Source organism: Rhinoraja longicauda, chromosome 35 (genome assembly GCF_053455715.1).
Source record: "Rhinoraja longicauda isolate Sanriku21f chromosome 35, sRhiLon1.1, whole genome shotgun sequence".
Taxonomy (NCBI): Eukaryota; Metazoa; Chordata; class Chondrichthyes; order Rajiformes; family Arhynchobatidae; genus Rhinoraja; species Rhinoraja longicauda.
In genome coordinates, this window is record NC_135987.1 from 16,770,512 (window position 1) to 16,797,094 (window position 26,583).

The 26,583-nt window shown below is 39.9% G+C and overlaps 1 protein-coding gene across 6 annotated transcripts in view; it reads left to right on the top strand.

Annotated features, from left to right (window-relative positions):
- Positions 1-26,583, top strand: part of chuk (component of inhibitor of nuclear factor kappa B kinase complex) — a 56,050-nt gene extending 29,467 nt beyond the window's left edge. For 5 of the 6 annotated variants that reach the window (XM_078428588.1, XM_078428592.1, XM_078428591.1 and 2 more), the window contains exons 15-22: positions 4,148-4,209; positions 7,320-7,429; positions 9,273-9,322; positions 11,326-11,425; positions 13,356-13,503; positions 14,772-14,914; positions 19,043-19,142; positions 20,689-24,369. In XM_078428588.1, coding sequence (XP_078284714.1) covers positions 4,148-4,209; positions 7,320-7,429; positions 9,273-9,322; positions 11,326-11,425; positions 13,356-13,503; positions 14,772-14,914; positions 19,043-19,142; positions 20,689-20,736 — 761 coding nt within the window. In that variant the 3' untranslated portion in view covers positions 20,737-24,369. Of the gene's footprint in view, positions 1-4,147; positions 4,210-7,319; positions 7,430-9,272; positions 9,323-11,325; positions 11,426-13,355; positions 13,504-14,771; positions 14,915-19,042; positions 19,143-20,688; positions 24,370-26,555 lie in introns of those variants that run through there. The other variant, XR_013549394.1, reaches the window with a different exon arrangement.

Consider the following 26,583-nt stretch of genomic DNA (forward strand, 5'->3'; position numbering starts at 1 on the left):
GGCGTTAAAAGACAGAAACTTTATTTGTTACAATGTTATGTTTTAACTTTACTGTGTTGAAAAAAGATGGAGTGCTTGCAGATGTTCATACTAGACAAAAGATTTGTATTTTCTAGAACCTTTCTTGGCTATTTCTCACAAAAAATTACAGCTATGTATTAATGAAGAAAATTGCAATCATATTGTAAGAAACATGGAAAAACAGATTGATGCACAGCAAACCCCCACAAAGGTTATTGTAATAGTTGCCAACTAAGTTGTTTTTGTAGGGTTGATTGAAAATGCATATTGATCAAAGCATTGGACAGAATTAGAGTCATAGAGTCATAGAGTGATACAGTGTGGAAACAGGCCCTTCGGCCCAACTCGCCCACACCGGCCAACAATGTCCCAGCTACCCTAGTCCCACTTGCCTGCGCTTGGTCCATAACCCTCCAAACCTGCCCTATCCATGTACCTGTGAGGAATTAAGGTAAAATACGAAGTGTCTGATTAAGCCAAGGCCAAAGATGGTAGCATTATGGGTAAGGGTTCATTAGAAACAATTATCACTGCTTGCTTTGCTATTGTATGATATATCTCTGCTCGTTAGCTAGAGGTTGTGAAACCATGGACGGTTGAGAAGTGATTAACATCCTAATCACAGATTGTTCCAGCAGATACAATAGGATGTACGGGGTTGGTCATAACTGGGACTGGGAAGGGCCTACTTGTGACTGGATGAACATGTTGCCATGCCCCTTAATTGTGCCCCCTCCATTCTGTTATTTGGAAACTATATCGACACTGTCTTGGTATGTCAACCTGTCCCTTTTAAAATCCACCATCCCTCCCTGCCTGAAGTCCGCCACAATCATCCCACTGCCGAAAAAGTCTGTCATCAGCGGCCTCAACGACTACCGTCCGGTAGCACTCACACCGGTCATCACAAAGTGCTTCGAGAGACTGGTCCTGCAGCACATCAAAGCCAGCCTCCCACCCACCTTCGACCCACACCAGTTTGCCTACAGAGCAAATAGGTCTACAGGGGATGCCATCGACACTGCTCTTCACACTGCACTGACCCACCTTGAACACCAGGGGAGCTATGTGAGGATGCTCTTCCTCGACTTCAGCTCTGCCTTTAACACGGTCATCCCGAGCAGACTGGTCACCAAACTTTCCGACCTTGGATTTTCCCAAACCATCTGCCAATGGATCAAGGACTTCCTGACCAACCGCCCCCAGACCGTCAAAATAGGCCCTCACCTCTCCTCCACCATTGCACGGTAGCGCAGCGGTAGAGTTGCTGCTTTACAGCGAATGCAGCGCCGGAGACTCAGGTTCGATCCTGACTACGGGTGCTGCACTGTAAGGAGTTTGTACGTTCTCCCCGTGACCTGCGTGGGTTTTCTCCGAGATCTTCGGTTTCCTCCCACACTCCAAAGACGTACAGGTATGTAGGTTAATTGGCTGGGTAAATGTAAAAATTGTCCCTAGTGGGTGTAGGATGGTGTTAATGTACGGGGATCGCTGGGCGGCACGGACTTGGTGGGCCGAAAAAGGCCTGTTTCCGGCTGTATATATATGATATGATATGATATGATACACTGAGCACCGGCTCACCACAGGGCTGTGTGTTGAGCCCCATCCTTTACTCCCTCTACACTCACGACTGCGCCCCCACCCATCCCACCAACACCATCATCAAGTTCGCGGATGACACGACTGTGGTTGGACTCATCTCAGGAGGAGATGAGACAGCCTATAGGGATGAAATCCAAAGGCTGGCAGCATGGTGTTCAGTGAACAATCTGGTCCTGAACTCCTCCAAAACAAAGGAACTTATAATTGACTTTAGAAAAACCAGTGTAGAATACGACCCACTCTACATCAATGGGGTCTGTGTGGAAAGGGTACCCGCTTTCAGGTTCCTGGGTACGCACATCGCAGAGGATCTTACCTGGTCTACCAACACCATCACCACAGTAAAGAAGGCACAGCAGAGACTCCACTTCCTGAGGATCCTCAGGAAAACCAACCTGCAGGAGAAGCTCATGTTGTCCTTCTATCGCTGCTCCATCGAGAGTGTGCTGGCATACTGTATAACCACATGGTACGCCAGCTGCTCAGAAAAGGACAGGAAGGCCCTTCAGAGGGTCATCACGACGGCCCAGAAGATCATCGGCTGCTCACTGCCCTCCCTGGAGCACCTGTTCAGCCTACGCTGCCTCAGTAGAGCAGGCAAAATAATAAAAGATCCATCCCACCCCGGCCACCGTCTGTTTGTTCATCTGCCCTCTGGTCGACGTTTCAGGTCGATCAAATCCCGAACAAACAGACTTAAGAACAGTTTTTACCCCAGGGCCATACGAGAACTGAACACTACCTTTGCACTAGGCAACACCGTTAAAAAATCTTGTACTTAATATAATTGTATTTATGTATTTATTTGTTTTTGCATTTATTGCATATATGTTTGTACGCACCGTCAGGATTGGCTATTTTTTAATTTCGTTGTACTCGTTGCAATGACAATAAATGAATATTATTATTATTATTATTATTATTATGTGTGAGTATGTTCGTCCCAGCCTGTTCCGGAGACCATGTGCTCCATAGGAGCAGACTTGGAGGAATCATTGCAGCGCTTCCTGAAAGGTTTCAATTGAAGAACAAGTGTTTGGATCAATTATTATTGAACGAGATTGACATAAAGAACCGGAATCGTCACCTGTCCAACTGTTTCTTAAACGATGGGATAGTCTCAGCCTCAACTACCTCCTCTGGCAGCTTGTTCCATGCACCCACCACCCTCTGTGTGAAAAAGTTACACCTCGGATTCCTATTAAATTGTTTCTCCTTCACCTTGAACCTATGTCCTCTGGTCCTCGATTCCCCTACTCTGGGTAAACGACTCTGTGCATCTACCCGATCTATTCCTAGAAACATCGAAAATATTGTGTGGTTTTTTTTAAATGCCAACCAGAAAGGTTAGATGGCTCCTTGTGAAAAACACCACCTGAGAGAAGGGAATCAACAACAGGGCAGCTTCCTCTTGGCACTGAACTGGTGCTCAAGTTTAAACTGGAATTTGAACTTGCAATGTTCTGATTTACATGGGGGAGCAGCTCACTCTCATCTGAGTCAGATCATTGCAAGTTCAAATTCCAGTTAAAAATTGACTTTGGTAAATACTAAAATAGAATAACAAAATTGGCCAAACAAGTTGGTCAGTAGATTGAAAAAAATATGAATACAATTGTAGGTTTCAATATGAAAAGAGGACAGAGAAACTGAAAGAGTTTCCACAGCAAAGTGGAGAGTGTGAATTGAAGAGCAATACTTTTTGGAGAAAGAGAAATAGTGACTAAACGCACATCTGTGTTGGATCTTGGGCTGGAGAGGGTGCAGAAACACTGGATCATTTTCTATTCCTAACTTTCTATTCCTAAACTTGTGACATCTTTATTTTATCTGATGTTTACTTAAGATTTACTTTATTGTTCCCAAGCTATGACAACAGTACAAGATTTAGTTCTATCACTGGGCGATTACCTATGAGGGTCCTGATATTCCAGGTCCCAAACTTCATATTTTATTTCATATTTCATATTTCAGATACAGCTCGGAAACAGGCCTTTTCGGCCCACCAAGTCCGCGCCGCCCAGCGATCCCTGCACACTAACACTATTAACACCATCCTACACACACTAGGGACAATTTTTACATTTACCCAGTCAATTAACCTACATACCTGTACGTCTTTGGAGTGTGGGAGGAAACCGAAGATCTCGGAGAAAACCCACGCAGGTCACGGGGAGAACGTACAAACTCCTTACAGTACAGCACCTGTAGTCAGGATCGAACCTGAGTCTCCGGCGCTGCATTCGCTGTAAAGCAGCAACTCTACCGCTGCGCTACCGTGCCGCCCTGTATTGTTGAATGAAATTTGCCAATGTGTGATTTATTTTAATATCGGGTAGATGTTGCCCACGTTATCACATCGTCTTCAGGCTCAATCTACATTTATTTATTCTAGTTCTTACAATATGATTTCCATTTGTTTATATTTTCAGGAGATGGTTGTGAAATTTAAGGTACAGTATGTTATTTATTGCTAAGTTACTTCTAAATTTTGATTGAAATTGTATATTTCTATTCTTAGCTTCTGAGAAGATGTTAAAAGCATGGAAGGAAATGGAAGAGAAGGCAGAGGCTTGTAAACAGGTAAATAAATTGAAGGTTTTAATGGTGTTTGACAGTGAAATTGTATTTTAGTTCTACTAAATAAATGTTAGTACCATACAGGTAATATTTGACACAGCTAAGAAATAGTCATTGATGATACAAGAAACTGCAGGTGCTGGAATCTTGAGCAACACAAAAAGTGCTGAAGGAACTCAGCAGGTCAGGCAGCATCTGTGGAGGGAATGGAGTGATGTTTCTGTTGGGGATTCTTCTTCAGACTGATTCGTCAGGTTAGGAGGTGTCCTGACCTGAAACATTGCCTGACAATTCCCACCAGGGATTCTGAGTTCCTTCAGCATTTGGTTTTTTTTTCTCAACAGTCTTTGGTATGCTGAGATGCTTGGGTTTGTCACCAAGAAAGATCTGAATAATTGTGTACTGAGAAAGTTAATTTTATTCTACTACAGCTAATAATTATGGTATATGACCTTGTACAGCACAATAAATTCCCCATGTCTTGTCAAGTTCTCATTAGATCCGGGATTCAAAATAGTAATATTTGTCTTTATGTTTTCCTCTGGATGCATATTGTTAGGACCAAAGAACGGTCTCGACCCGAAACGTCACCCATTCTTTCTCTCCAGAGATGCTGCCTGTTCCACTGAGTTGCTCCAGCATTTTGTGTCCACCTTCGATGCACCTTTGCATCTGCAGTTCTTTCCGACACATTCATTCGATTTTAAGTTGTAAATTACTTTACAATTCTTCAATGTAACAAGGTAACAGCCCCAGAGACCAGGCTGAAATCCCATCTTGGGTGCTGTCTTTGTGGAGTTTGCATGTTCTTCCCGTCACCATATAGATTTCCCCCTAGTTGCTTTGGTTTCTTGTCACATAGAAACATAGAAAATAGTTGCAGGAGTCGGCCATTCAGCCCTTCCAGCCAGCACTGCCACTCAATATGATCATGGCTGATCACCTAAAATCAGTACCCTGTCCCTGCTTTTTCCCCATATCCCTTGATTACTAGCCAAATCTAACTCTCTCTTGAAAACATCCAGTGAATTACCTCCACTGCCTTCTGTGGCAGAGAATTCCACAGATTCACAACACTCTGGGTGAAAAGGTTTTCCTCATCTCAGTCCTAAGTGGCCTAACCCTTAGTCTTAAACTGTTACCCCTGATTCTGGACTCCCCCAACCAACATCGCGAACATTTTTTCTTCATCTAGCCTGCCCAATCCTCTAAGAATCTTTTGTTTCTATAAGATCCCCTCTCATCCTTCTAAATTCCAGCGAACACAAGCCCAGTCGATCCATTTTTTCATCATACATCAGTCCCTCCATCCCGGGAATTAACCTGGTGAACCTACGCTGCACTCCCTCAATAGCAATAATGTTCTTCCTGAAATTAGGAGACCAAAATTGCACTCCAGGTGCGGTCCCACCAGGGCCCTGTACAACTGCAGTAGGACCTCCTTGCTCCTAAACTCAAATCCTCTGCAATGAAGGCCAATATGCCATTAGCACTGATGTGCCGGTTGGTAGGTTAATTGGCCACTGTAAATTACCCCTATTGTGTTGGTGTAAGCTGTGAGGTGTTATCAACACCCTCTCTGCAAAAATCGTCCAAATTCACAGGCAGGAAAAGCAAATCAGCATCGATAGCTTCTCCCAAGGCAGCATCCCCAGCATTGAAGCTTTAATTATAGGCTCATTTAGGACAGGCTGTCTGACACAGAACATAGAACAGTACAACACACGAGGAGGTCCTTCAGCCCATCGTGTCTGCACTGATGTTAATCGTACTAATCCTGTACACGGTTCATATCCCTCTTTTCCCTACTTGTTCATGTGTCTAAAAGTCTCTTGATCGTTGCTATCCTATCTGCTTCTACCACCTCTCCTGGCAGCGTGTTTCAAGCACCTGTAAAAAAAAGGTCTTGCAATGCATGTCTGTTTTAAACTTTCCCTCTTTTACCTTAAACCTTGGCTCCCTAGTGGGGAAGAACACTACCTCTCCTATCTATGTTTCTCGTGATTTTTTATGCTTCTATCAAATTGCCCCTCATCCTTCAACACAGGAGAAAACAATCCAAGTATGTCCAAATTCTTTAAGCTAATGCATGAACTCTTCTGCACCCTCTCCAAAGCCTCCACATCCTTTTTCACGTGCCTATGGCTGGTATCTGAAGCAAACTATTTACTCTAAATTCAGTTGCAGGAAGAGATTATCAAGTGGGCAGAGGAAACAATTCACAGATGTGATGTGCTCATTGACTCGAGGAATGCCATGGCCCATGACTGCTCAAAAACAGAGAGAGAGCATTCAGGATGGCATTTGAAGGCCTCAACTCCATTTGCCAAAGTGCACAGAAGCTCAGTAGAAAATCAAAAATCTAGAAATCTAAAATACAAACAGAAAATGCTGGAAAAAACTACACAGATCAGGCCACATCTACAAGAAAAGCAAATTCTCAAGTTGATGACCCTTCGTCAGACCTGAGAAGGAGAGAAAAGCTTGTTACGATGCAGAGTGGGGAAGGATGATGTTCCTAATGGAGTAAAACTGGGATGACAGCGGCGATCTGCTGTAAAGATTAATGAGTGGATGGGAGCAGTTGGAGAGTGAGAACATAGACAAAAGAATGTATGAGTTGTGAAAAGCAGAGCAGGAAGGCATGCCCTGGCTTTGTTCTATCGGTGACATCTCTACCCCCATCTCCACCCCATGAAGCTTAGTGAGCGACATTGACTCTGCTTTGCTCTACAAAGATGCTCCTAATGTGCGGAGCACTTCCACTATTCTCTGCATTTTAGCTAAGTAGTAAAAGGTTGGAAGGAATTCACTAGTCAAGCACCTCCCCAATACAGATGGATTCTACTGTGATTTCATCAGGCAACTTGGAACCAGCAGAAATGGAATACAAGAAGTCATTCTCAACCTTAATGGACTACTTAAGAGGTGTATTCATGTATCAGTGCACTCTTCTGGAATCCTCTCATTACCCATCAGTTATTCTGTGTTTACATAGCTGTGCAGTGAATAATCCAATTATTTAATTATTATTGTTTCTTCATACCTGACAGTTGCAGTAATAACATCTATAGTTGGCTTCATTTAAGGAAACTTTGTTTTGACATTTTAAGGCTGCTGAAATTGGTCATTTGGAAGAACAAATTGTAAGTCTGCACAGTGAGATAGTGGAACTTCAGAGGAGCCCATATGCGAGACGACAGGGAGACGTCATGGAAAACCTGTAAGAAAAATAATTTACACTTGGTGTAATAGATTTCTTCATAATTGACAGCTGTATCTTCCCCCCAAAAATGTATTAAGTAGTGGGAGACAAGGAATGCAGCATTTTAACATGCGGCCAACAATCTTCAATCTGCAGATTTTTTTTTTTTAACTGGACTGGGTTTAATGGCAAACCGTGACTCCAATGTTCATTAAAGCATAAAAATGGAGTCTCTTACTGTACAATTTTTTTGCATTGTAAATATCACTATTTTCCTTGTGTTGCAGACATAAAACTGTATAAGGCAAAGGATCTGTGTTCAAATAGAACAATTATGAGCGTGGGAAGGATAATCCAATATAAAGTGATGAAAGGACAATGGACAATAGACAATAGGTGCAGGAATAGGCCATTCGGCCCTTCGAGCCAGCACCGCCATTCAATGTGATCATGGCTGATCATTCACAATCAGTACCCCGTTCCTGCCTTCTCCCCATACCCCCTGACTCCGCTATCCTTAAGAGCTCTATCTAGCTCTCTCTTGAATGCATTCAGAGAATTGGCCTCCACTGCCTTCTGAGGCAGAGAATTCCACAGATTCACAACTCTCTGACTGAAAAAGTTTTTCCCCATCTCCGTTCTAAATGGCCTACCCCTTACTCTTAAACTGTGGCCCCTGGTTCTGGACTCCCCCCACATTGGATACATGTTTCCTGCCTCTAACGTGTCCAATCCCTTAATGATCTTATATGTTTCAATAAGATCCCCTCTCATCCTTCTAAATTCCAGTGTATACAAGCCTAGTCGCTCCAGTCTTTCAACATCTGACAGACACAAAGGATGTGTACTTGCCATCCCCAACACATGAATGTTTCCACCAGTTCACCAGGCTTTGGCAAGGACGTATCCTGTCATGGTTACTCATTCTCTTTTATGTCACAACAAAGACTTCTAAACTATGAAGGAGACTGCTTGGGTGCACGAGTGACCATAGTTAATCCAATTTTCTGTTTGATTGCAGTTGTTCGATCATGATCAGAATGAGAATTTTGTTGTTTTCCATTTTTTGGGGCTCTGGATCTAAGACCAATTTTTGTACAACAATAATTACAGACGTTTTCTCTAAATAAAATATGGGGTGATATTAATGTGGAATATAATTGGGAGTGGTTTTTCATTGTTTTGTACACTTACCTTTTTGCCTCTCTGATAGAGAAAACATTGATTTCTCAAATCTATTTTTTCATATTCTGCATCAGTGGAATTGTTCTGCAGATTCAAAGCTATTATTTATATTGGACTTCTATCACCAAATATTTTGTCACTTATGAGCTTTCCTCATGACCTTTTTGACGTTGTTACTCAATCATTGTGAAGAAGGTGTAATTACATTGAGTACCACAGAATCATGAGGCACTTGCTGTTTCTGAGTAGGAAAAATATCCAATTCCGTTTAGAACAAGTGAATCTGTCATTGTCCAGTTGTGTTAATAAATGCAGGACTTGCATTTGAGAATAGAGATATGGGAAGTACTTTACTGTTGAGCAAGCAAGACTGTAAGATATATTTCTAAACTTGAAGGAAAGTGTATTGTGCAGCTGAACACAAAGCAGTAATTTAGTTCTGAGCTTTCACAGGGACAAATGCTTTAACACTGCGCTAGGATTGAATAAGTCCCAGAAAAAATCTATAACTATGCTTTCAGCAGAATAGACCAATCATCCACACGTTTAGATTAATTTATGAAAGGAATTATTTATGGCAAGTATTGGTCTTCAACAGACATAACAATTCATTAGATTGATTTTCAAGCATGTTAGTGTAATAAATCATTTTACTAATCATAATTTTCCTTTCTAGTGAACAGAAATCTATTGATTTATACAGAAAGCTCAAGGGAAAACCAAAAGGTATTGTGCTTATTTTTAACTCTGCAGTTGGCATTTTAGCTTCTATCTTTATGAACATAGTGTGAAAGAGCGTGAAATGAGTCTTAAGTTTTTTATCAGGTTATCGTTGTCTATCCGTAAACAACAAGAACCAGTTCATGATTTTAAAACTAATTTTGAGTTCTTTGCAAAAAGCAGATTATTATTATTTTTAAAAAATTAGTAATGTCCTATCTTTTATGAATTTTGTGGACATTTTGTAAAGGCCTGAATTAATGTGCAAGAGCTGTATTGCAAAGAAAAACAGTATGTAAGGTTGAGGAGCTGCACTAATGCAGAATAGGTAATGAGAATGAGAGGCATAGAGTTATGCAGCATTGAAGCAGGGCCTCGGCTCAACTCGTCCATGCTGACCATGATGCCCCATCTAAGCTAGTCCCATCTTCCTGCATTTGGCCCATATACCTATCCATGTCTCGAGTGTCTCTTAATTGTGTTATAGAACTTAAAAATAAAATTTTGAAACATCTTCACATTTCCACATGCCAAGCCAACTAATAGAATGGTTTTAGTTGACATGGTTTCTTGGTATCTAATTTTAGATTAATGAATTTCTGAGTAATTGGTTGGAATTTTGTAGGTAGTGATTGCTGTTGATGTGTAGATCTAAGATAAAATTCAGAATTACACTTTGATATCACACAGATTCCAGCTTCTTTATACAATACTCAATACTGCACTGAGTAGCTCCTTCAGTGACAGACTCCTTCACCCCAAGTGCGTGAAGGAGAGATATAGGAGGTCCTTCCTTCCCGTTGTTGTCAGTGCACAACCAGCACTGCTCCCAGCAGACGAGTCAACAGTAACAGCTAAAAGAATACAATTTATCCTTGTCTTTACTTTTATTTATAATGAATGATTTCTTGCTATCCACTTTGCTGCTGTAACACTGTAAATTTCCTCGGTATGGGACGAATGAAGGAATATATTATATTATTGTAATTTTCGGAAAGATTGATCAAAGTCATGTGAAAAAATAATCAATGAGGAGAAAGAAAATTGAGTGGGAGGAGCATTGGGATTTCAAATACTCTGAAGTACTGGCATATCCTTTCTGTAAGTGAATGCTGAGAAATCCACCCATTTCAGTTGCTATTGATATGCAGAGTGAAGCTGGCAGAATAATGGGATATCGTTTGGTTTGGCTGCCACATTAATATTTTCCAACTGATTCTTAATGTTTCCAGCTTGAGCGTAATGATGCTTAAAAAAGCTGGGAGGGAGTAGAAGATTGGAGTGTATCTTGTCCAGTCAAGCAGTTGATAAGATCACTTCAATAAATAATTTTTGAGTCTGCTTGCATTCTACACATGTCCAATCATCTGGTTCATGAATGCAAATGCAGACATCACTATAACAATGCCCAGGCTTGCACGCCTCTGGTGGCATCTTATTCTTCAGCACTGTGCCTCATTGATCACTAACTTTTCATTTAAAAGACTTGGTGCATCCAATCAATAACATCGATGTCAGTGGGACTAGTGTATCTTTGGCCTGTTAGCAAGCTTGTTAAGAGGCAATTTACTTTTCTTTTAGTGTTTGCAAAGCAAATAATCTTCGGTATTTGTCGTGTGGAAAGCCCATGATTGGACTGTTAATAGATGGCAACAATCTAATTTCTATCAGTAGATATGCTCCAGTGCATCTGACCTTTTGGGGTATTTCAGTGCAAGCTCCAATGGAAAGTGGTGGAAATTGAATTATTTCACAAATAATTGATCTGCCGGTTGCTTCTGTTGCTGTTGCAAGTTCTTCAATGTTCTCCTGGAAAATACCTTTTCCAAATGAAGCGGTGAAAAATTAGCGGGGAAAAAAGCACCCAAAAAACCCTACAAATGTTGGAAATGAGAAATAAAAACAGCAAAATGTTATAAATACTCAGCAGGTCAAGCAGCATTTGAGGAGAGAGATACAGACCGTCAAAAATGACCATTTATCATTTAAAGAATATATTTTGATTTAAGACTCGCATCAATATGGAGACAGTACAGAGATGGTGAAGATCATTGTGCAAACAGTTCAGAATCAAGATCGTGTGCTTAAGGAGCTATACACCCATCTCAGGTATGAACACTCAAATTTTGATTGGGATTTTTAAGTAGTTTTAAAAAGTTAAAATATCTTTATATCATGTATAATAAAGCACATTTAAAATGTATTTTAGAAAGGGAAACAAGCAAGATTTGGTACTCACTGTTCATTGAATAGTACCTTGCTATTCATAGAGTCATAGAGCTCTATTCATGGAGTCATAGCACTTCAGTCCATGCTAACCAAGATACTACACTGGTTCAGTCCCATTTTCCTGTATGTGGCCCTTAGCCCTCTAAACCCTTCATATTAATATCTGTTCAAATGTATTTTAAAAGTCCACTTCTATAGGTTCCACTGGAAGTTCAATCCAGATACGGACTGCCCTTCTGAGTGAGAACGTTGCCCTTGAGGTCCCTCGTAAATCCCTCCCCTCTCACCTTAAGCCCATGCCCTCTACTTTTAGAATCCTCTACCCTGGGAAAAAGATTGAGAGTGTTGACTTTATTCGCTGTGTCCCCATGCGCATCCTTTTAATCTGGTTCAGTTAGACCATCTTTCTGAAGGGTTCAACGCAATTCATTACCTTTGGGTAAGGAAGTACGAAAATCAACCAAGCATCATGGTCTGATTTCGAACATTGATACCTGAAGGTTGCATTCATATTGCATTTGTGTAAGTAAAAGCGTGGCTCTGATAATTATGCCCCTCCTAATCAACATTACCATTCAATGTTGTCTTGCATGTAAACAATAAATGATTAATGGTAATAGGTATTTGAAAGTATATTTATGCAGCTAAAAGATTTGGTTATATTGTTCACTACCTTACATTAATGTTGTAGGTTGATGGATCAACTTTATCGGCCATTTTAACTTTACTTTCTTGATTAATTAACATTTGTAAATATTTTTTCAAAAGTCACTACTTTGTGAAGTTGAGACTTGAAATGTCTGGGACTAAATGTCCCACATTTCCATCATTCTTTGGCTAAAGCTGATTCATGATACAAATGCTGCCCAGGTTATGGAAGGTGTGACTTATAGAAATTCGACTTTATGCAAATTCTCCCATAGAACTCTAAATACAAACAATGCCTCTGTGAAAACAAACCTGTCTTTTGTACTTGATCATGGATATTTGTCTTTAAAGTTTAATATAACATTGAATAATTTATGTTGAAAGCATCAATGCGGGCAAACATCTAAGTGTTTAAACTGTGGCTTAATCAAAAAGAAATGTCTTGTTGGAATTTTATTTCCTCTGTTGGTGCTTTGGCTCTTTCATGACTGTATTTGTGGTAACTGGATGAAACCAAGTGAACCTCTATTATTTCTGTCACCTATTTATTTTCCCTTACTGAAAAATTATTTGTTTCCTACTTATGGATAGTTTAGCTTAGAGATATGGGATGGAAACATGCCCTTCGACCACCAAGTCCACACTGACCATTGATCACTCATTTGCACTATTTCTGTTATACCACTTTCCCATCCACTCCGTACACAACTTGTCCAGTGTACAGAAGCCAATTAATCTACAAACCGGCACATCTTTAGGATGTGGGAGGAGACCGAAGCACCCAGAAGAAACCCATGCGGTCACAGGGAGAACGTGCAAACTCCACACTGACAGCACCCGAAAGGAATTAGTTTACTGACAGTTCTCAGGAACGGAACCCTTGTGTAACACGGGGACTGCCTGTATTTAACTCCAAAGACGAAAATGTCCTACCATGTACTGTGCATGGTTTTTCACGCGAGTGCGAAAAGGGCATTAATAAATATTGAAATGTAAAATCTTGAAATGAATATTGTTATATCAGACGTACAAATCTCTTGCTGTTATTGTCATCCAAATCTGTTACTTGCTGCATGTTAATGTCATCTTTATAAGCAATATAATATATTAGCAAGCTGTCTTGATATCTTTATCCCAATGTGTCTTCCTTTCTAAATCACAGTAAGCTGTTGTCCTGTAAGCAGAAGATCATTGATCTTTTCCCAAAGATTGAACAAGCGCTTGACAACATTAGAGAAAATGAAAAAATGTTGTTGAGATCGCAAGAGAAGAGACAGAAAGAAATATGGTATTTGTTAAAAATTGCATGTGTAAGTACTACTTTTTCCCCCAAATTAACAATGCTGTAAGGTTTAAATAAAAACTCTTAACAATTCGTATGCCAATTCCAGTAATCAGTCTTGCTTTTACGAGAGGAGACTTGATTGAAACATTATAAGATCTGGAAGAATCTTGACAGGGTTAACGTTTTGAGGATGTTTTCTTTTCTGGGAGACTCTAGAACATAGAGTTAATGTTTAAAAATAAGAGGTGTCCATTTAAAGCCAACATGGGCGGCACGGTAGCGCAGCGGTAGAGTTGCTGCTTTACAGCGAATGCAGCGCCGGAGACTCAGGTTCGATCCTGACTACGGGTGCTGCACTGTAAGGATTTGTACGTTCCCCCCGTGACCTGCGTGGGTTTTCTCCGAGATCTTCGGTTTCCTCCCACACTCCAAAGACGTACAGGTATGTAGGTTAATTGGCTGGGTAAAATGTAAAAATTGTCCCTAGTGGGTGTAGGATAGTGTTAATGTACGGGGATCGCTGGGCGGCACGGACTTGGTGGGCCGAAAAGGCCTGTTTCCGGCTGTATATATATGATATGATATGAGGCGCAATTTTTTTTTCTTCTCTCCTTCAGGAGCTTTGAAACTTCCAGTGTCGGGAGGAGAGCCTTTTAGTATTTTTGAAGGAGAGAAGAGAAAGATCTTTGCCAACTAAAGGAGTGAAAGGTCACTGTAGAGAAGGCAGGAATGTAGAGTAGAGGTTATATCAGAAAATATATTATCTGTTACGTGGTGAAATTGTTAAATAAGGAGCTAAGTACACTGCTACTGCTAATCTATTTTAAATAATTACTTTATCTCTTGTGTCATGTTAAAAATCCTCTTGAATTATAAGAGAACTAACAATTGATATGTGTGAGTATAATTGGAGTCTTTTTTTAACTATTTAAAATATTTTTAAAATCGTGCTTATGATTTTTATGTAAATCTTGTCTTATCTACTGAAAAAATAACAGATTATGAAAATTGTTTCCATTGATAAGATCCATTTCCAAGTCTGAGCTGAACAATTCACTGTGTGCTAAACAGTTGAAACATGATCTGTTTGTTTAGCACGTTTGGTCCAGAGGCTTTTCTTTTTGCAATGGGGCATTGAATGAGCATGAGATGTTGAAACCTGAAATTCCAGCAAACTCTCTCGTCCTCACTGAATAGAGATTTTTTTTAAATCATCCTGTTTTCTTGATTTAAAATTGGAAAAAACTCATTGATTAAATATTTAATGACCCTTTGGAATTTCATTTCTTTCAGAGCACGGCTCGAGGGCCTGAAGGTGCCAGTCCCGAGTCGTCAGGTTCACCCCATGGTTTAGGGTGGGCACAACAGGCCCAAACTTTAACACCACAAAATACTTTGCCGAATCCGTTGTCTTCTATTTCTTTGTTGAAGAACAGGTAGGAACTATTTGGATGTTGCCCAATCTTGTTAAATATTTACAGTTAAAATTTTTATTAAAAATTATATTTGATTGTGCAAAATCAGCTAATATATACAAACAAAATGAAATAAATGTGGAAAGTATATTTCTGGCAATACAGCTATGTTTTAATGTATACAATGTTAGCTCCATGCATGGTCAGAACTCAGGTTTTGGTTCAGCTACTGATTTGCCCTGTTAGACATATTTTAAATTGTGTTAACTCAAATGGATGAAATGAAAAATGTGATTATGCTTCTGGCACACACAGATGTCATGTATTGGGAACAGATATATTAAGTATGAAAGCAGTGCTGAGTTCAAGGAAAGCTTTGCAAGCAGAAAATAAGCTTTTGCCTGGGTATGGATTTATAAGCAAAAGTAGCAGGGCATTGGCAGCATACATACAGAATTGGCCTAGGGAGAAAAAAGCAGAAGGTTGTGATAAACAGCTCTTTTTTTAAGACCGTGAAATGTACAGCAAAATTTCTTTAGCTTTAACATCACATCACAACTATTTTAATTGACTTGTACAGCATGGAACCATGCCCTTTGGCCTATCAAGCCCAGCCATCGATCTCCCATTCACGCTGGTTCCATGTTATCCCACTTTCTCAGCCACTCGTTACAAAGTAAGGGCAATTTACAGAGGCCAATTAATCTACAAACCCGCACGTCTTTGGGATGTGAGAGGAAACCAGAGAAACCACCTGGAGAAAATCCACAAGATCACAGGGAGAACGTGCAAACTCCACACAAACAGCTCCTGAGGCAGCAGATCTATCAACTGCATCAATGTGCCATTTTGGATGTAGATTAAAGACATGGATCTCTAGATGAAGGATACTTTCAGTCAATATGGATCTTGGTGACAAAAGATACTGTAGAAGTTGGAATTTGGAGCAAGAAACCATGAATCTTGGTGGAGTGGCAAAGAACGACGAAGTAGTAAAAGACTTAATAAGCTGATAAGATGAGCTGGAACATTGTAGTTGAAATTAATTGGGGCAAACTGATGTAATACGTGTTAGAAAAAGTATATAATCAATTGTATCAATCTAAAAGGGTATAGGAACTTTGTATATTTGTGCACAATTTCTTTCAAAATGGCAGTATAGGTTAACAAAACTGTTGAACCCCAGAATTCCATATATTTTAATGTAATTAAGAGGCATAAACCAAGAAATAACACCCGTATTGAATGCAAACCCTACTTAACTGCAGCTTTGTAAATGGTTTAATGTAAATACCCCACTTCAGTAGAAATCCTGTCCATTGCAAAGTTGGACCAAACACTTTGTGGAGCAGTTCATTTCATTATAAGTGAGGTATAGTGGTCATTCATTCATATAATAATTTCATCGATAATCATAGTTGATGTCTACTTCTACTTTATAAATAGAAATAAGAAAAGTAATATACGTCCTCCAACCATTTTAACTTCCAGTCAAAGATTAAATACTACAGATGGTTGCCAAGGATATGTATAGGTTCCCATGGGAACATTAATGTGTCATTATGTGGATTTGCCTGACGTTCAAGGACACTGCCTGCTTCACTCTTCATTGCTGGGGTTCATCATATTTGTTGCAACAGAGAGGCATGTGAAATGTGATTTTTGTAGAATAACGAGCCCATGCCTTGCTTGCATTTTGGGGGGGGGGGGGGGGGGGTGGGGTGTGTGGATGAGTCAGGTATGTGCGTCCATACATATTGAAGGCATGGCACCCACTCCTGTATCTTCCCGGTCTCCATGGCAGACAATAGGTGCAGGAGTAGGCCATTCAATGTGATCATGGCTGATCATTCTCAATCAGCATCCCGTTCCTGCCTTCTCCCCATACCCCCTGAGTCCGCTATCCTTAAGAGCTCTATCTAGCTCTCTCTTGAATGCATTCAGAGAATTCGCCTCCACTGCCTTCTGAGGCAGAGAATTCCACAGATTTACAACTCTCTGACTGAAAAGGTTTTTCCTCATGTCCGTTCTAAATAGCCTACCCCTTATTCTTAAACTGTGGCTCCTGGTTCTGGACTCCACCAACATTGGGAACATATTTCCTGCCTCTAACGTGTCCAACCCCTTAATAACGATAAGATCCCCTCTCATCCTTCTAAATTCCAGTGTATACAAGCCTAGTCGCTCTAGTCTTTCAACATATGACAGTCCCGCCATTCCGGCAATTAACCTAGTAAACCTACGTTGCACGCCCTCAATAGCAAAAATATCCTTCCTCAAATTTGGAGACCAAAACCTCACACAGTACTCCAGGTGCGGTCTCACTAGGGCCCTGTACAACTGCAGAAGGACCTCTTTGCTCCGATATTCAACTCCTCTTGTTATGAAGGCCAACATTCCATTGCCTTTCTTCACTGCCTGCTGTACCTGCATGGTTCCTTTCAGTGACTGATGCACTAGGACACCCAGATCTCGTTGTACGTCCCATTTTCGTAACTTGACACCATTCAGATAATAATCTGCCTTCCTATTCTTGCCACCAAAGTGGATAACCTCACACTTATCCACATTAAACTGCATCTGCCATGCATCCGCCCACTCACACAACCTGTTCAAGTCACCCTGCAACCTCATAGCATCTTCCTCACAGTTCACACAACCACCCAGCTTTGTATCATCTGTAAATTTGCTAATGGTACTTTTAATCCCTTCATCCAAGTCATTAATGTATATTATAAATAGCTGGGGTCCCAGCACCGAGCCTTGCGGTACCCCACTAGTCACTGCCTGCCATTCAGAAAGGGACCCATTTATCCCCACTCTTTGCTTTCTGTCTGTCAACCAATTTTCTATCCATGTCAGTACCCTACCCCCAATACCATGTGCTCTAATTTTGCCCACTAATCTCCTATGTGGGACCTTGTCGAAGGCTTTCTGAAAGTCGAGGTGCACCACATCCACCGGCTCTCCCCTGTCAATTTTCCTAGTTACATCCTCAAAAAATTCCAGAAGATTAGTCCTGTGATTACCTTGGGGCAAGGACTCTTTTGAGACTCAATCTCATGGTTTCTGCCGACAGACACAACAACTGCAACCTCTGGAGGCAGTTGGCAATGGGAACAATGCAGTTCACTTGTCAACACAGCTATCAGTCAAAAACACCCTAATAATATTTTTATAAGGTAAATTTTCCCAATTTACTTTTTCTTGGCATCTCTTCATTGGGCATTGAGGCAAAACAGAGCCTCAGAAAATAGCAATGGTGATATCTATTTTCTTGATGTCAAGATTGCAAAAGCAAGAGAGTAGCGTTATATCCTCCATTTGGAGTAGTATTTCTAATTTCAGACATGAAGCTTGTGAAGGATGACGAAAGAAGGATGTGAAAACCGTTGGTATAGTCATGAGATATTTTTTAAGATGAGTGTGGAAGTGAAGAATTGCTAATGTGATAAGGCAAGAAGTTGGATAAAGTTGCTTAAAAGTATGAAAAGAAAAAGATGGAGGAAACAGTTTCGAAATGGAGGAAACAGTTTCGAATGGCTGGAAGATGACACTAGGGGTCACATATTTTGGGTGACTAGAAGAAGAACCAGGGATGATATGAAGAAAAAAAGTGAATTTTGCAATGTGGGTAGGATAAGGTGTTCACTGTCTGTTGAGATAGTTGAAGCCTGTTTATTAATAGCCTTTTGGATAAAACACTGGGGAAGCTTAGGGAAAGGAACTACAGATAACATTGTTATTATGGATCATATGGGGGAGGGGGGGGGGGAGGGAAATGGTGTCCATTATTGCAGATTTCTGCCATGACCAAGTAAGGGGTGAGGGTAAGTATGTACAATATTGGAGAAACATCCAATGACCATGTACTAAACAAGGCACATAATATACAGGAAAGATACAAAAACTTACATGATACTTTAAATATTGTAAATAAATTTTTTAAAGTTAACATACTGCAAAACTCGATCCTTTATTGCTGATACGAGGAGACGCCTCGGTTCTAACAGACTTTGTCCACTACAACAGAAATCGGTTAAAAAGAAGTCTGTAATAACTGGATTACTGTTCTGAGGACCTGACATAGACTTGATGGGCTGTTGTGTTCTATTCCCATTTTCTTCATTCATCTATCCTGCCTTTCAGTGAATCATCCATGACTGTAATTGAAGAAAACCAGAGTTTCTGCAGCCAGTTGCACAGTCTGATGCAGGAAACTCTATCAGACCAGAAATACAGCATATCGGTAAGAATGATTCAGTATTTTAATTGTGATGTTTTCAGCTATTTAGCGCATCTTGTCGTTTTTAGAAGAAGCTGACCTATTCTGTTAAGACTCATGAGATTCCTTGTAACAATGTAGCCGTTATATTTTGTTTCCCCAAAACACATCCTGAAGAATCTGAGGGTTTGCTTTTTTTACCCAATGAATGGCTGATATCTGGAACATACAGCCAGAGGAAGTGATGGAATCAGATGCAATTACTATGTTTAGAGGCACTTAAAATAATCAAGCTACTGAAGGATATGGCGTACGTGCCTTCATTGGCCTGAGCATTGAGTATAAGAGTCAAGAACTCATGATGTACCTTTATAGGACTTCGGTTTGGTACATTTGGAATATTAGGTACAATTCTGTTTTAGATTTAGATTTAAAGATACAGCGCAGAAACAGGCCCTTCAGCGCACCGGGTCTGCGCCGCCCAGCGATCCCCTCACATTAACACTATCCTACACCCACTAGGGACAATTTTTACATTTGCCCAACGAATTAACCTACAAACCTGTACGTCTTTGTAATTCTGGTCAACCCATTACAGCAAGGATGGGGAAATGTGCAGGGCAAGTTATTTACACAGATGGTGGAGAGTACCTGGAGGTCGAGGCAGATACGATAGCAGCATTTAGGAAACTTCTAGATAGGCATATGGGTATCCATGGAATGGAGAGATATGGATTATATGCAGGCAGATAAATTTTGGTCTTGACCTCATGTTCAGCACTGACTATATGGGCCGAAAGGCCTGATCCTGTGCCATACTGTTCTATAGTTTATGTTCTAATGCAGACAAATGGGGTTAGTGCAGATGGGCAGAAAGATCAGCATGGTCATGGTAGGCTAAGGTGGCCCATTTCTATGCTGCGATTTTCTGATTCTTTGATTTTTGCATAGAATGGCCCGTTGACATAATTAGCAAGATAGTCAGGCTCATCACCTGACCTGACCTTACCGATTGACCTTTATGGCAAGATTTCCTGTTGTGTTATTCCGAAAGTAACTGCTACAACATGTCATGGTGGTAATATCTCTGTAAACGGAGTAGAAAAACTCTTGCCATTGAGCAGCTTTTGAAGAATAGGTCTTGGCTATTACAGATCTTAACATTTTAATGTAGCATATTACATTTCACCTATAATATTAATATTTAACATTTCAGTATTAAATGACTCGAGTGACAGTGTTTTATGTTGTAAACATTTTCAATCAATTGACGTAATGCATTTTGAAATTCATGACATTGCTGTGTGTAAACTGTTAAATGCAGAACATCTAGCCAGGCCTGTAATTTGTTTTTGTCCGCACACAGGAGCGGTCCAATACCTTGTACTATCTTGAACTCTGCCTTATGTTACTTAGTTAACATGAAGGTTTATCAATATCATTGTAACCAAGCCTGGGCATTCACACTGTAAGAGAAGAAAGCCTGCCTTGTTTGATGGATGGAGTGGATGAAAAATTGATTTTCTTCATAGTACACAGTAGTCAGCATTCATTAACTTTTGTTTTTCAGTCTCTTGATTGGAGTTGGCTTGAAGAAATGGTATCAGACAGACCCTGAAATTCATATTTTGGTGTGGCAGTTGATTCCTTGAGCCCTGAGCACTGAAGGATCATGTGTCGGTGTGGATTTGCAGTGGTGAATGCTATGAAGAAAAGTCATATTTCTGGAGCTTGGAAACTCAATCTCTCTGTCTCTCAGAAGTCTCTTGGCATTTTACTTGCACTGTTGCAGTTCAGCTAACACATGAATGCACTAAGCTGCCAATATGCTGCTTTATCACTTTGTCATCTACTGTTAGCTTTCACACCACAGTTGCTGCAGTAACAGTTTATAAAGTTCTTCTAGATATTTTGCTGAGGCTTGCAAAAAGTAATAAAAACAATAAAGGATGGAAAAGCACATAAATCCCTGACAACAATCAGAAGGAAAAATATATAGATTTGCAAATGTTTTTGTGTATTCTACTGAAGAGTCTACACTGATATGTTTTAATCAGTTGTTGATGGACCTGTTCTATGCATCCAGGATTTATAGCTTCTGTCCTTTAATTTCGTTTTATTTCACATATTTACATGTATTTATTCAGTGTCCAGTGGTATAATTTTTTTTCCGTTTCCTTCCCCATTCTGTACAGAGTCAAATAACAGTCTGAGTTGTGTTATGTAACTTGTGGAATCAACCAGAAAAGGCCCACTTTTCCACGAGATGACTCTAGGAATGTTACGAAGGAGCAATTTCGTCCTATAGCCTAATGTAGCACCTTAGGTTACAAAGATGATGCAGATCTCGGAACCGCAAGAGTTATTTAGTTAACTAATCCCCGTAGGTGGCACTATGGCTTCCCACAGCTCTTAACGTGGTCTGATGTTTTGACCATGCACAGTGACGTTGGTTATAGGTAAAGTTTATAAGGTGGCCGGGGACATGACTAAAGGCCTTTAATGCAAATTTCCAAATGATTTATTAAAAAATACATATATATCAAATGAGTTTCCAAGGCTATGATTTTATCAAATAAAATGGTTTCTTACCATTTCAATTTCATCTTTTAAAAAGGAATAAACATACTAAAAATTCCCTGCTTAGAAGCTGCATACTTTTAAGGAGAGCAATTGGCAATTACCAACTGAAACTTAACAACTGAAACATAAATGTGGAGATGTGTAGCTACCTGAATAGTTTGACGATTCTTTTTTTAAATTTCCATATATTTTGTGCTGCATTCAAAGCTTGTTTTTTCCTTGCTATGTTATTTTTTTAACTTAGTTTTCTCTGTATTTTGAAGGATTTTGGTATCATGATTTTAACTTGCAATCAACTTTGCAAATTATTTTGTTCAAAATTGTAACCATCAAACTTAAATTTCCTTTTATTTTTTTAAATGCTCTGACCTATCTTGAAGGTTTTGCCATGTCCTTTTTCCGCGCCTCAATGATTTTTGGTTAAAAGAGTAGTTAATCCAAAGAATTGGTCATCATTGTGGTAAAGCTAGTTGTTGAGCTGACATCGCAAGCAAAATAAAATTGCAGAACCATTCTCTCCCTCTCTGTGCATCAGCACTCGAAGCAAGATTGGCTTTTGCCTCAGTGTGCAACCTTGTTAACATTTTGTGCAATCCCTATTGGATGTAATGTTATTTTTTATTTCATGAATGCGAAACAAATACCAGAATGTTCGTTTTTAAAATATCAGAATATTTGTTTTTGTATTCTGTTTCGTCAGCCATTAAGCTAAAACTTATTACTTCCGCATCATAATGTGAAATTAAACGTGGCTGTGTAACAAACATATACTTTTATTTTAATTGATTAATATAAGTTGAGACTTTTTGCAACTTTCAAATAGACAAAGATGAAAGAATAATTATTCACAAGGTGGCTCAATATGAACCATCAAATGTCCACCTGAATATTGTTATTTATTACTTTTGTAAAACAGGAAACGATAAGTATAGAATGCACATTTGTTTATATAAAATTACCCAATGGATTATAAAAAATAATGCTGCCTGTGCAGTTGAACTATGATGGCCTGATATGGATGGTCCATTTTTCATTCCCTGAGGGTTATGTTGTTGATTTTGTAATTGTTTGTTAGCTGAATACCCTTTCTTATTTTTGCAGTCTTGTCAGTTGTGACTGAACCTTGTGATGTGAAAAGTTTTATAATTCTTTCTCATTTGTTTTTATCTTTGTTTTTTCTGGGGCACATTTATACTTAAATTTGTTATGAGTGGGAGATTGTGAATTAATGCTGGTGTCACTTTGGGGTTTAGGATGATCTGTGCACCCACATACACAGAGGTTTAAAAGGGAAAAAAAATATTTCCAATGAATGTATAAACCAAACGATTGCTAAGAAGTTCAAATGTTTCATGCTTTTGCAGCTGTACGCAATTGAGAATTGACTTCCACCTGAGTGATGTGATAATGACAATTATTAGGTTATTTCTTTTACCTTTGTATACTTAATCTGTTATATGCATTCCATTGAGTGCTCCTTTTGGAGGATTACTGGAGAAAATTAGACCAAATTTGTCTCAGATCAATATTGTTGGGGGATATTGACTGGGTTTAGATTGTGACACCTTTACATTGAATATTGTATTCGCATTTCTCACACTCAGACGCCTCTCCTCACTACACAACACTGACCACCATCAATACTGCCCTTCCCGAGTCTACGAGCTCAGGACCCTGACCCCAGGCTCCAGCCTTATCTTGTTCTATCCCTTCAGCTCTGATCTTTCTGACAGACGATGAGCTGCCCTGCAGGCCACTTATCTAGCTTGCTGACCGAATCGTCAATCGCACTTTGCGATAGAGAAATGTTCTTTCATAGATCTTGAGCTTTGTTTGCAGCTGAAGTTTGCAGTAACCAGCAATCAAAATGGTCATAAGTGCGCCACTGTTGGAACCTAATTGGCACCCGAACATTCCTCGGTCAATGTGTATTAACTGGAATTGCAAAACAATAATTAGAACAAGTTGCGTATATTTTAATGCCTTAATGCTTGTCTTAAGTCTTTTCTATGATGCACCGAATCAGTTAATGGAAATTTCACTCTTCATCTTCACACCCTGTCCTTTATTGTACCACGGATTCTGCTGTCAACTATGCATCTCTTGTCTGTGTTTTTAAAAGGTAGTATGGCAGCTTTGATTGCACTTTGCACTTTTAAGATGTCTTGTTTTAATCTTGTTTTAATTTTGAAATTTGTTCAAATTATCGAAAACGCTGATATTCAATGCAATATGTTATGCAATGGAGTGTAAGGCCACTTGTGCTTTAAATACACAATATCTTTTTTCTCTTGAATTTGTGAATAGAGGGTTGTGCACATTGTTCAGTCTCACATGGTTAGATTTTGCATTAAATTAAACGCAAAGCATTTCGCAAATGCATACATTCCATTGATAAATGTTTTTTTAACAAAATGGTGTTTCATATACTGATTTTGTTAGGATGTATCAGCCATAAGAAATCAATTGTATTATACTTGCTTTTCCGGATTTTTCGCTATTATACACCATGTCCCATGGTAAATTGGTTATTCATGTTATGTTTTGGTCCTCCAATTTTATTTGTATTTTTGCACTTCTTAAGTACCAAAGGAAATTAAAGCTACACATGTCCTCATTCCTCCACTACAAATTATCATTTCATCATAACCTCTTCAACCCAACCCCCCCCCCCCCCCCCCCCCCCCTGAAACTACATCTGTCTATTCCCTGCACAAATGCTGTCCAACACACTGAATCCTTCCGGCTCTTTGTTTTTTGCTGTAGCTTTCCACGTGATTTACCACAGCATTCTCCTCTTGACACACCGATCAGGGCGAGACTCCTTGCCTAACACCAGCCATAACCGGGCTCCATTCTCTCAAGAATTATATCTACAGAAAGCACTTCCAAGGCCTCTTCCTCCTCATAAAAGATTACCACCCCTTTTTGTCCCCCAATAGTCTATTCTTGACATTCCTCACCTCTATCCTCCCTGACAGAAATATGGTACAAAAGTAAGTGTTGTTTCCCCTTATAGGCTGAAGATTCTCCGCTGCACCTCACCGCCACCTCGCTTGACCTTTTCAGGATTTTTAAATGTTCCTACTAGATTCTTGATTACTAGCCATCTCCATAAGACCTACCTGTGGACGAAAAAGACTTTGGGATCTTAGTTTCCCTTTGGCTTAAAATGTGTTCCTGGCCATGTATCATATCATATCATCATATCATATATATATACAGCCGGAAACAGGCCTTTTCGGCCCACCAAGTCCGTGCCGCCCAGCGATCCCCGTACACTAACACTATCCTACACCCACTAGGGACAATTTTTACATTTACCCAGCCAATTAACCTACATACCTGTACGTCTTTGGAGTGTGGGAGGAAACCGAAGATCTCGTAGAAAACCCATGCAGGTCACGGGGAGAACGTACAAACTCCTTACAGTGCAGCACCCGTAGTCAGGATCGAACCTGGGTCTCCGGCGCTGCATTCGCTGTAAAGCAGCAACTCTACCGCTGCGCTACCGTGCTGCCCATTGTATGTTGCCATTGCATGGACTTTCCATTTCCACTTCCATATTATGTGTCTCCACCTTTGCCTAAGCTCATCAGTAACTGAAGACCTCATCCATGCCTTTGTTACATTTAAAGTTAATTATTCCTACAGGGCCTTCATCTTTCTATTTCCATAAATACAAGGTTACCCACAACCTTTCTTTCATTATTTCCAGTTCACATCAAATCCAAATCCAATCACCCATCACTATTGTACTTGCTCTCATGTAAACATCAAGTTTTAGAATTCTTGGTGTGATGTCCAAATCGCTTGATGTCCTTGTCTCTCTTCTATTAATATCCATCCTTTCAACTCGCCACAATATCTGTACACTTGGAATTCTAGTCTTCTTTACTTCCTATTTTATCAGATCCTCAATTGGCAATAATCAAAGCTCTAAACGGGAATTCACACAAAATCTTTCTGTCTCTCTCCCCTTCTTTCCTCTTTGAAGGTACCCCTTAAAACCCATGTTTTCAATGTTACTGTCTTTAAGTGGTTTAGACAATAGACAATAGGTGCAGGAGTAGGCCATTTGGCCCTTCAAGCCAGCACCACCATTCAATGTGATCATGGCTGATCATTCTCAATCAATACCCTGTTCCTGCCTTCTCCCCATACCCCCTGACTCCGCTATCCTTAAGAGCTCTATCTAGCTCTCTCTTGAATGCATTCAGAGAATTGGCTTCCACTGCCTTCTGAGGTAGAGAATTCCACAGATTTACAACTCTCCTCATTACAAGATTTCCTCATCTCCGTTCTAAATGGCCTACCCCTTATTCTTAAACTGTGGCCCCTGGTTCTGGACTCCCCCAACATTGGGAACATGTTTCCTGCCTCTAACGTGTCCAACCCCTTAATAATCTTGTATGTTTCGATAAGATCCCGTCTCATCCTTCTAAATTCCAGTGTATACAAGCCTAGTCGCTCCAGTCTTTCAACATATGACAGTCCCTCCATTCCGGGAATTAACCTAGTAAACCTACGCTGCACGCCCTCAATAGCAAGAATAATTTGTTTAAAATTTTATTTGCTAACATTTCCATCAAACATCTAGGGATGGTTTACTATTTTAGGGTGCAACATATGTACAGATATTGTCATCAATGTAGGTCTGTGTGTTCACTCCTGACCACTTTGTCAACCAAGTTCATTGCTGTGGAATTCTTTTGTTAAACTGACAATAGGAAAACTAATTCCCAAAAATGTAAATAAAATTTGAAAAACAAAACTGCATTCTCTAACTATGGATTTTTTTTTACTCTCTCTTTCCCTTCCCTCCATCTCTGCAATTTACTGCATCCTGTTCAGACAATTCCTTATTATCTGTTGATCGTCT